This window comes from Drosophila guanche, unplaced genomic scaffold (genome assembly GCF_900245975.1).
Source record: "Drosophila guanche unplaced genomic scaffold, DGUA_6, whole genome shotgun sequence".
NCBI lineage: Eukaryota > Metazoa > Arthropoda > Insecta > Diptera > Drosophilidae > Drosophila > Drosophila guanche.
This window is the reverse complement of record NW_022995758.1, coordinates 908,253-920,076: the sequence shown is the minus strand read 5'-3', so window position 1 is coordinate 920,076 and position 11,824 is coordinate 908,253. Positions and strand designations below refer to the sequence as shown.

At 48.6% G+C, this 11,824-nt stretch overlaps 1 protein-coding gene across 1 annotated transcript; it reads left to right on the top strand.

Annotated features, from left to right (window-relative positions):
• Positions 1-1,183: 1,183 nt before the first annotated feature.
• Positions 1,184-2,722, top strand: LOC117590478 (achaete-scute complex protein T4). The gene has a single exon (XM_034283136.1). It carries the CDS (start codon positions 1,371-1,373, stop codon positions 2,496-2,498), a length of 1,128 nt encoding a protein of 375 aa, XP_034139027.1. The 5' UTR covers positions 1,184-1,370; the 3' UTR covers positions 2,499-2,722.
• Positions 2,723-11,824: the final 9,102 nt, after the last annotated feature.

Genomic DNA, 11,824 nt, shown 5'->3' with positions numbered 1-11,824 from the left:
CAATGGGAACGAGTTGAAGAGTGGAAACAATATGGAATCGAATCCCGACTTACACCTGGTCTCTGGGGATCTCTGCGGATCCGCTGATTGCTTCGATCGATTGATGATCGCACGAGACAGGGAGACAGACAGCGAGAAAGAGAGAGAGAGAGAGAGAGAGAGAGCGAGCGGGAAAGTAAGAGTGGAAGAGGAGGAAGCTGGCACGATGACGTTTGGCCAAAATGACCAAACGGAAGTGGCAGTTTTTGGCATCACCATCATCACGATCCACGCACATAATGATGTTGGAAGCTGGAGACAATTGCCGTGGTCCGTCGGGATGTGTTCAGAGTGAAGAACTTGTGATCCTTTTGATCATTTAATTAGAGGAATATGTGAAATTGTTCGAACACCTTCCGAGGCCTGACTCTGCATAGCTAATAAGGCAGCATCCTATAGGCGACACGCGCATGCCGCATCGTTCTGCTTTGGTGAGTGGAGCTCTGTGGCAGAGTCGTTGCTGGAACTGACGGCGCTAATGAATAGGGGCGTGCGTGAGCTGCACATGAAATGTGTGCTGGCGGATCGCGACTTTTGCTAAGTTAATTAACACGGAAATCAAATTGCTGGCATGCCAAAATGCTCCTGGGGGACAGCACTCAATGGCTAGCAGCACGGCTGGCAGCAGTCGAGTGGTTTTGCAGTGGAGTGAAACTGCCGCCCTGCCGCCCTGCAGCCCTGAGTGGGAGGGAACATGGAGTGTGAGAGCGCCAGGCACGAATGAGTGGAAGCAGGCAGCCCTGAGTGAAATCTCAAACCAAGCAGAGTGCCCGAGTGGGAACAGTTTGTGTAAGATTGAGAGAGTCGCCTTATCGCTGATTGTGCGAAGAGACAGACAGAGAGAGAGAGAGAGAGAGCGTGCGCTCACTACCTGTAGCTTACGCACTGGCCAAGCCCGAGCACAGCCGAAGCCACCCGACAGCACATCGGCAAAAGGCAGGCCCAATCTCATATGCCTAGGAAAGTGTTCTGCCGCAGCGCTGCGCGGATCGCTGCTCTACCTGCCGACAGGTAAGCGCTCCGAAGAGAGAGAGAGAGTGGCAAGAGCACGCGTTCGCTGGCTCGCTCTTGAGCCCGCTTCCGTGTGGAAGGGTACATAAAGTGAGGGTTTAGGACGAAGGGACTCATTCTTGTCACTCATGTCAAACGATCAAGTTCCACTGCAGGAAAACAGACACAGAAGAACCGAAGACAAACCCAGAACCAGTGCACAGTGCAGAAGTATTTATTTTTTTAATTGTTGCTCAGCGATCCAGCATTTCGCTTCTCACGTGCGTGTGTGTGCAAAAGAGTAAAGAAACACAAAAACCGAAGGCACCGAGCGGACAGAGATGTCAAGCGTGGTGTACTCCAGCAGCAAGATGCAGCAGTCCCAGCATATTCCGGTGGCAGTGCCCGAGATGTTTCCCACGACGATCAGCGGCGCCGCCAAGGTGTTCCGCTACCAGCACATAATGCCGGCACCCAATCCCGGCCAGGAGCTGCTGCCCAGCGGCGGCAGCTCCATGCCCATCAAGACGCGCAAGTACACGCCGCGTGGCATGGCTCTGGAGCGATCTTCGGCCTCGTCCTCATCCTCCTCATCGTCGTCCTCCTCCTCCTCGTCGATGATGGGGGCTGGCGCACCGTACAACGTGGACCAGTCGCAGTCTGTGCAGCGGCGCAACGCCCGAGAGCGCAACCGCGTGAAGCAGGTGAACAACAGCTTCGCCCGTCTGCGCCAGCACATTCCCCAGTCGATCATCGCTGACCTGACCAAAGGAGGTGGCCGGGGGCCGCACAAGAAGATCTCCAAAGTGGACACTCTGCGCATTGCCGTAGAATACATCCGCCGGCTGCAGGACCTCGTCGACGACCTCAACGGCGGTGCGCCCGCCAGCTCCAGTGCCGCCGCCAGTGCCGTCGTCAGCCAGCTGCAGCTCTGCCTGGACGAGGAGACCTGCAGCAACAGCTCCAGCAGCTCCGGCAGCAGCAGCCATGGCAGCCACCACCTCTACTACAGCAGCTCCCTTGCAACAGCCGCAGCAGCAGCAGCAGCAGCAGCTACAACGACGACGACTCCAACTCCAACTCCGCTGCAGCAACAGCAGCAGCTACAGCGGCAGCAGTTTCCCCATCAGCAGCCATTGACTGCCATCTCGCTGAACAGCAACCTGGCCGGCGTGGGTGCAGTGGCTGGTGGTGGTGGTGGAAGCGTTCCTGGGCAGACGACGGCCTGCCACTCGCCCACCTCCTCCTTCAACTCGAGCATGTCCTTCGACTCGGGCACCTATGAGGCGGCGCCGCAGCAGCTGTCGGCACCGCACATGGAGCTGGACATGGAACTGGAGCCGGAGGCGCATGCCGCCCAGCTGCAGCTCAAGTTCGAGCCATACGAGCACTTCCAGCTGGACGAGGAGGACTGCACACCCGACGACGAGGAGATCCTCGACTACATCTCCATGTGGCAGGAGCAGTGATCCTCGCATCCGCTTCAATCTGCTTCCCCTTCCTGCATCCCGTTCTCATCTAGTCAATGATTGAGTTGAACCAAGTGCCTCAAATTGTAAATAGACTCATTTTTTTTTATAGAATTATCACACACTCCATTTTTTTTTTTTGCACATAGTCTAAGATGATCTATTTTTTTGTTAGCCTAAGAAACCCACGAGAAACCAGTATGAAAAAACTCCTATATATTAAACAAAATATAAATATAAACCATACACATTATGAAGCATGTTCTTATTTTCTTTTTGTTGGTCAAGAGCCAAAAGTAAATGTTAATTGTTGCTAACGAAGTAATAAAGACGGAAATCGAGCATAATCGAAAGACTGTGGAATGCTTTTGGGGGGGGGGGGGGGAACAATATCGATCCAGAACCGATCTTTGGAGCATTATAATGAAGGTTCTCGAATCTGCAGTCATGCGGGTAGCACTTGCACATTAATTGCCACCAAGATGATGCTGCTGGAGTGGATCGAATCGAATCGGAGAGTCGGTGGAATCAGTGCTGCTGCTGCTGCTGCTGGTAGCAGGTGATGGGCTGCAGGATGTTGCTGCGGGTCCCGTGTTTATGGCCACTAATGCGGATTGCTGTGCATAATTTTTATGCCACGTCTTCGACCATAAACCGTTAATACTAATCCCAAATACGGGCTCAGCGACTCGACTCGGCTCGGGGGATTAGTCTTTGCCCGGGATCATAGAGAGAGAGAGAGAGAGAGAGAGCGGAGCGAGGGCAACCCTTTCCCCAGGTTGACTTGGCCCCTAATCAACCGACACAACCCACCCAACAGGTAGAGAGCCTTCGAGGGAAAAGCCTGCCCTAGGCTGGAGAAATTCAAATTGCGCTGGTGAAAAGCGCAGGTAGGATCGGGAGTTGCTCTGCGATACGTGTGGCACGTGCTAGGAGAGAGAGAGAGAGACGGAGAAACGCTATCGCTGGAGCGTCGGCCAACTTCTTATCGCTGTTTACTGCAAACAGTTTGGCTATGCTAATTCAATTGAATTCAAATCGAGAGGCGAATCCGAAACTAAGCGCAACGGAAATGGGCGGGCCACAGTCATCATTCAGAAAAGAGAGCAAGGCCGAGAACGGCAGTTCCGGGGAAGACGACAAACAGAGCCAATATAGATTTGCATAGGGCCAGTACTACGGAAAATGTTATCCGATATCAGCATGAGATTTCTTAAGCGAAAGAGAATGACCCGAGGAACACTCAGAAGTTAAGTAAAACAAGCTAATTGTTGTGCATTTGGCACATTGTTTTCATGCCTCATAAATACTGAGACTATCTTGTGGAGGTCTTGGATAAAACAAAGGTTTATCCTATTTTTAAATCAATTGTTTGGCTGCAAAGATATTAATTTTCCATGGAACATTGTTGGTGTAGGTTTTCCAATTTCGAAAATGGTCCTGTTTGAACGCTGAACTTTTTCCATTTTCTACGAATTCAAATTTTGTTTTAATATAAAAACCAAAATCTCTGGCCGGCTGTAAGCCCTTCCTTTTGGCATTGCTCTGCTCTGACTTGTCCCTTTGTTTCGCTTTGTTTGTGCCACAAATTGATGGCTTTATAATGTAGTTCTTCCACGGAGAGTGCATTGAAGGCCACACCACTTTCCATTTCAAAAAGAAAGCCTTTCTCGGGGTATAAAATCCAAATCCTTGGCTCTGGCTCCCACGCACCAAGACGTCAGTTCGCTGAGAACAAAACCCATGGGCCAGACAATAAATCACTTTGCATTACAAAAAAGGAGAATGCGGCTCAAACTATATTTTGACACATTAAAGAGCAGCCAGAACAATGGAGACTCCTCGAGCGCATTGTCCTAGTCCCGGGTGCTCCAAGGAGCTGAATAGAGCTCAACCGAGGAGTGAGGATCTGGATCTGGATCTCTGTCAACGCTGACACTTGACAACTCAATGCGATTGTTCCTGCACAGCCGCGCTGCCCTTCTGCTGAGAATGGGGCCACAATAGTAGGCAAGGATTATACAAAATATCAAATCCATGATATATTCGAGAGTAAGGAGAGCGCCGGAAGAACTTTCACCTTTTTCACCCAGCATCGCATGCCTTCCGAGCCTAGGCCAGCCTAGACCAGCCCGAGCATTCCCGATTCCCTCTGTATTTTGTCATACGACGGAGGCAGCTGCTTTCGTTTTTCAATTTTCTGGCGGAGCTGAAGGGTGCCCAAAAAATGAATTAAAGATCATGTTTAATAGATTTCTTGGCGCGCCACTTGGCGTGGCAACATTGTGCCGGTTGCAGACAAAACGCGCCGCCGCCAACGCGTCGCATCAATCAGGGGCACCGAAAATGTGAGTATTTCAAGCAAATTATAGGCTAAGGATGTGGCCAAGACGGGGCTCATGTCCGAGGGACCGGGCTCTGTCTCATTTTCAGATTGATGGAGTTTGCGCGGGTGAGCGGTGCAGAGTGGAGAGTGGAGAGTGGAGTCCAGACTTCAGCTCATAATTTACCTCTTTAAGAAGTTGTTACTTGAAACATTTATTTTTACACCTAAGGCGTGATCCAAAGCCCTCGATAGCCCCACACAACAAAACCCAAAGTAAGCCCAGCCCAAGCCTTATAAAGAACGAGGCAATCAAAACAGGAACGTTCCGCTCGTTCTCGATTTATTTGAATTTCAATAAGGCACAGGGCGCTTTGCTCTAAAGGGAACGGAGTGGAGTGGAGTCTGCTCTCTGGGGTTTATTATCCTGTTATTGTGTGTATTGGGTCGGCATTTTCGGCTTTCATCTTGGCGCACGCAAACGCACTCCACCGATTGGGGGCGTTATTAATTAGCGTTATGAATTATTGATGCACAAGCCCCTCCGGTGGCATGGGAGGCACACACCATACACCACACACTACACACTACACAAACCCCCCCAGCCGTGCAACGAGTCTGTGAGGAGGAATCAATGAATACATTCGATCGATTCTGTTCATCTCTAAACTATCCGATGGGCAGCATATTTTGAGTTGATATCTTCATTTTTTGGTTAGTTGGTTCGTTGGCTTGCTGCTTGCTGGAAGGATGCATAAATCGCATCTACCAGAGACACACATCATCCAGGGAACGCTCCACGAAATATGTTCCAATTAGCAGAGGGCCAAATGTGACAAGCTGCTGCTCAGACGCGGACGAGGACGAGGCACAGTGCCAGTGCCACAATCTCAGTATGGCATATCTGCACTGAGCTGCTCTGCGGATGCTGCCAGGCAAAAGTTATTCGAGTTGTCATATTAGGTTGTGATAAATGTAGTTACATACCAAATGTGATAACTCTCGGCGAGATGTCTCTGAGCCGCTCTGATTTGTTTGGGCACTGGCTGCTGGACTCTGAGCCCTGGCTTTGCCTCTAGACCTCTTGGGCTTAGGTAGGCGCCGCCGACGCTGCCATTCCTGCCCCTTGATGATGATCCGCGACACTGTCACATTTGTCCGGCGATCATTCAAAACGTTTTTATGACGCTTGGGAAATTCCTAGGGCCCGCACTGGACATTTTCTCTGCCTCGTTAAAGCGTTCTGACCCTGACTTTATGGCTCTGGCCTGCGCTAAGAGGCCAGTCAAGAGATTCCACCTGCCGTAGGACCCAGGAGGCTGGTGGATTGCCAAAACGGATTACCTGTGGAAAATAAAACTAATAAGCGCTCGCTGACAATTGGGAAACTCTAGGGAAAGTTCACGATTTCCCATGCGGCCGAAAGGATATTTAATACTCACTGCATGAAGATTAAGAATATTCATTTGAAGTTCATTTAGCACTCTGCCACAGCATCTCCTTGGTCCTCCACTTTAGCTTAGACTGGAACTCTCAATTGTAGGATTGCATCCTCCTCTAAAATTCCGCCACTAATGCCGAGCATGTAATTTATTTATTTATTTGTTTAGCTTAGCGCCTGTGGACCACCAGCATTGTCCTCCAATTAAGTGCTCGAGCTATGATAATCTCCTACCGCCCCTCTGCCACTCCTAATCCTGTCAGAGCGTGCTGCACCAACAATGCCACATTGCCACTGGGCGTGCCCCAGTTGGCACTAGACAAGTCCCAGCAGTTCCATTAATTGCCCGACACTTGAGATTGCCAGGCAGCAGCCATGAGCAATAGGAAGAGCAACACCTTGAAGCAAATTCGATTCCAAAAAACATGCACAGCCATGACAACACAATCTTCGGGGACACAACACTTCACTCCATGCCTCGTGCATTTGTATCTGTATCTGCATCTGGAGCTGTGTGTTTTGCACAGATCTCACATTGAAATTCCGCCACACGTACGTAGCAGCCAGCCAAAGTCTGAGATCTTCTTTGATGGATTATATGGATTTTGCCCATAAAGTTGATGCCGCGCCGCCAAGCCAAACAATTAGTGCGACGATCCCGAGCGAGCGGCAAATAGGTTTGAAGTATGCTCCACTGCTACACTGAACAAAAAGAAATGCTGCATTTCAATTCAATTAGAATATTGCCCAAAACATTATCATCAAGCTAAGCTAAAACGCTCAGAATTTCAATGGAATTCGAGATTAGTTTAGCTAAAACTTAAATTCTCAAATAAGTCTGGAAAATCCTCCTAAGAAAAAACTCAACTTTCTCAACTTATTGTTTGCAATCGCAATAGTTTCATCATCACTTTTTACAGCATATTGATATATATTTTCAATTCGTTTCCATGCAGTAAATTCCTTCTTCTATTTTACAAGAAAATGTACTAAAAATCGCATCTTATCCCAACAACTTTTCCTGCATTTCTGTGACATATTCTTGACCACTTTTTTGGCAGTGTACTCCGCTTTGCAGCTCCCTTTGTGCCCCATCAATCTCTGCGGTGGCGTTGGCGGCGTTGGAGACTCACTCGACTTTGTCAAACACTCTCCTTGGGGATAGCCTTCCTTTATTTTATTTGCATAAAGAGCGCTAAAGCCAAAACAAAAACCGCCAGACGCATCTGCGGCAGCAGCAGTCGCGGTACAGATACACGGTGCATTGGTGGCAGGAGATGGCAGCGGGGGCATGGATTGTTGCCCCAAAGGGCCTAAATGGGCGGACAGAGCTGAACTGATCGATCGCTTGTTTCTGTTGTTGTTTCTGTTGTTGTTGTTGTTGTTGTTTTAGTTGCAACAGCAGCTTTTGGCTTTCGGGTCAGCTGCCCATAAATCATGATCTGTAATTACCCGTTGGCGCAGGATGCGGCATCCAGCATAAGCCACGCGCACCACCACAAAAGAATCGCCTCAGACCCCCAAATCCCAGATCCACAGATGCCCAGACCACGGCTGGAGTTCAAGAGTTTATCGAGTCAAGGATTGGTTTTGGGATTTGGTTAAAGGATTGCGCCATGACATGACCAAACACAATTCTCTTTCTTCATTGTCTGCGGCGGATTGTTCCTCTGCAAACACATGTATTTGTTTTGATATCCATGCAGGGGACAGGGGCGTCATCCACTGCGGTGACAGCACATCCTTTGATCCCTGATCTCCTGACAGAAAACCCCTTGAAAAATATCCCAGCGGCAACCAGCCGATGGCGTCACTCTCCAGCGATCTCCCTCTCCCTCTGAGTGCGAGCCTATTGTGCGACCGGCGCAAATATTTAGATACATAGATACACATGTATCTGGCAGAGAGAGATGCTGGCACTGGATAAACAAATGTGCGCCAGTTCCACGAACCAAACTCTCCACTCACTCTCGGTGGAAACCGCAACAAAAACCTCAATATTGAATCGTTCGACCAAATGAAATGCAGGCAGGAGGCACTCACTCTTCAGCCTCACGCGGCTGCAGCTACCAGCTCCCAGCTCCCAGCATTGGCTCCGAGTAAAAGAATTTACTCTGCCAAAGAGTTGCCACAGTTCCACTGCTCGCAGCTTTATTACAGATTTTGGTACAGCATTTCCAGTTCGTTGAGCGAAAATTGATTCGGTTTCCTTTCCTGTTTCTTGGCCGCTGTCTTGCCCACTTCCCGTTTTCCCGTGCATAAAAAGGGAGACGGAGACTGGCAGGTTTTTGTCAAATATCAGGTGCAACAGCCTCATACACAACGTCTCTGACAGCGTGAACCTGTGAGCCCCCAGCACCCGTGCCGTTGAGGCGTGCGAACAAAAAGTTTCATTCATAAATGCAGCAAAAATTGCAGTTTGCAGTTGGCTGTTTTGGGGCATATGGGAGCTGAGAGTACAAGGCAAAATGTCTGCCCAAAAAATGCATATCGTATGAGTTTTGTATTGAGGCAACCGAACAAGCATCTCCCACAGCGCAACGGATGCGTGCGGCATTCAGCTACCGTGGCAAGGCCCAACTGCACTGCAAATTAATTTCACATTTGCATCGGGCATCGGGCATCGGTGTAAATATTTGGACTAGCCATGAAATCCATGGCCAGATCTCATTCTTTTGCCGTTACTGTGTCTCTTTCTGTTTTGCTTCCCTTTTAGTTCTGGTGGCAAGGTCAAGTTCTATTCTGTTGCACATCTGGATGGTCGGGTGTGCTCTGCTGTGCTGTGCTGGCCAGCTGGTTAGCTGTTTCAGTGCCAGATTCGTTGCACAGTAGCCAACACGGTGCCACCGACGGCTACTGTGCACCGGTGCATATTTTTCTAGCTCATAGCTCCTAGCTCCTAGCTCCTGGTCAGGGCCGTGGCTAATCTTGTGAGGAGAATCAGAATGGCCAAAGCCAGTGCCAATTGCCGAACAATGAAAGGCGTCCCAAATGGCATGTGCCCCTGCATCAAGGCTCAAGGCTCAAGGCTCAAGGCTCAAGTTTCGCAACCGGATCGATATTTGATCCACCCCGACATTCACTACCGACTTGTTCGCCTTTTAATTCGCAATGTTCTCCTTTTATTCCTGGCTAATGGCCATGATCAAAAGGTAATTGAAATCAGGCTCAATTCGCTGGCCACCCAAAAACGTAATTGCACCATAATTTTGATCCCATTTTAATGACTTTATTTACCCAAAAAGGCTCTGCCAGCTGCCGCTGCTGCTGCTGCTGCTGCTGCTGGAGGATCGGAGATCTGCTGGACCATGGATCATCTTCTCTCGGGTGCGTGCCGCTGAATGCAACAATTGAAATTGTTGCCCCCCACTGATTGCAAATTGCATTTTAATCAGCTCTATTGTGTATAATTAAAATGTGTTTAGCGCATTTCCTGTGCGGTCCCAGAGCTAGCATTGGGCCCTCCACATGACTCCACTCCTCTCCACTCCATTCCACTTCGAAATGAAGTTATCAACACTTTACCACAAATTTTCCATCTCGTTTTGCATTTTATTTTGTATGGCAGCATCGGCTAATTGGCCACCAGTCCAGTTGCATGTCCAAGGCAGCAACGCGTGTCCACTGGCCGATCAACGAGGGACTGAATGGCATTTAAATAGCCGCAGAGCACGCAAATAGGGAGCGATGTGCTGCCCAGGTGAAAGCAATCGAAAGCATAAGGCCAATTAAAAGCAGAGGATGCCCGAGGGATCACGGATTAGCCGTTCAAAAAAATTCACCCAAAGAGGGGGCCAAACCTTAAAGAAGTTTTCATTGCAAAAGCAAACAATTAGAGTTGGAGAAACTTTAAAGAAATTGTCTACCAATAACTAAAATACTAACTTAAGTAAAGGCAACCACTGCGGAACTTTAAGTACTTATTTTTTGTGTCATTTTCAAATGTCGACAGACCGCTCTGATGGCGCGTCCATTTCTATTGTGGACATTGATCATTAGGCCACATAAATGGCAATTAAAACCAGCGACACGTTCCGGCACTTTGGCTCTAAGTGAGAGCCCAAATACGAGTGTATTTTAGAGTGGTGGCAGGGAGGGGCTGGACCAAACAAAACAATGCCCCGCGCAGAAAGGGAGCGGGGGAAGGACCTATCATGGACGCTGGAGATTCCAGGGCCCAGATACACGGAGACGGTGTAAATTTCCACAAACTGCGATGACCAAACACAAAACACACACACACACACACACACACACAGGCCAGCATCAAGAGCCCAAAAGACGAGGGAAGAAATTATGAAATTATTAAAACTACAAAACCCCGGAGTCCAAGTCGTCCTTATACTCGTCGTCGTCCTTTTCCCTCACGATGATGCGCGCAGATAAAGCAAATGGAAAAATGGAAAAATGGGAAAATAATAATAAAAAGAAGAAGTAAAGTAACAAATACCAAGAGCTATTAACGACCGCAGGATCGTAGCTCGAGGGGAAAATGCCTCGTCATGGGGTAGATTTTTCCCTTTGGCATCTCTATTTTCGATATTCGATGTTCTATTGATATTTCTATTTAGAACTGGAACCGCGTTAAATAAGTCATAAATTTCATTGACTTTATCCTTGAAGTCTATCAATTTTTCATATTTAACGCCATTGTCCTCCACCTGATGGGGCGCGCTGTCCTTTAATCCTTTTGCAGCTCGCATCGAAGTTGGAGTTGGAGTTGGAGTTGGACCTTGGAATCATGCGGGATCCGCTCTGCCCGGTTGCGTTGTAATTGTCAAATTTCGATGGAATTAAGTCACATAAATCGTGTTGACTTAGGACCCAACAAAAAACAAAAAATAAAAAACGAAGATACTTATCGCTGGAGTGCTCCTGCTCCTCTCTATCTGGCTCTGCTGTGTGGTCTCCCGAAGTTTTTGGGGATAAGTGCGAGTAAGTACAAAGATTGTGTCCCACTGCCAATCGGCTTACTTGCGACGAGTCTTCGGACCCTCTCGATGGGACAACACCTGATCCTCAGCTTACTTGGGAATTGTCGCGACGGTGGGTTCTTCTCCTTCTCCTTCTCCTCCTACTCACCATCATCAGCAGATGTCTGACTGCTCTTTCAATGCTGTACGCATAGTTCGCAGATTGGTTGAGATTGGCCTTGAATCGGAGTACACATTTCACACAAGCAAAGGGACAACATCGTTTCAAATGCCACTGTGGAAATTATTGTAGAAATTAGCTAATAATTTCATCGCTCGCGTAGCTCTTGCCATGAATAAAAACGATTATGTTACCCCCTCCTATTTTCTTTTTCTGCCCTCTCCTAAATCTTTTAGTAGTTTTTTCTATGATTTCTAACACATTTGCTCGTAATGTGCAGAGCCAATTCCTGCTTCTCTGCCTTGCCAACACTGAGCTAGCATCTCTGATGCTCCGTATTCACTCCCTCTCTGCTACCCTCCCCCTTAATGGCCGACTGCGTTTTGCCCTAGAGGCCAGTCAAGGGGTAATATGGTTCAACACCAATTTAGACACTTCATGCATCTTGTTAGCCGCAGAAAGAGCACA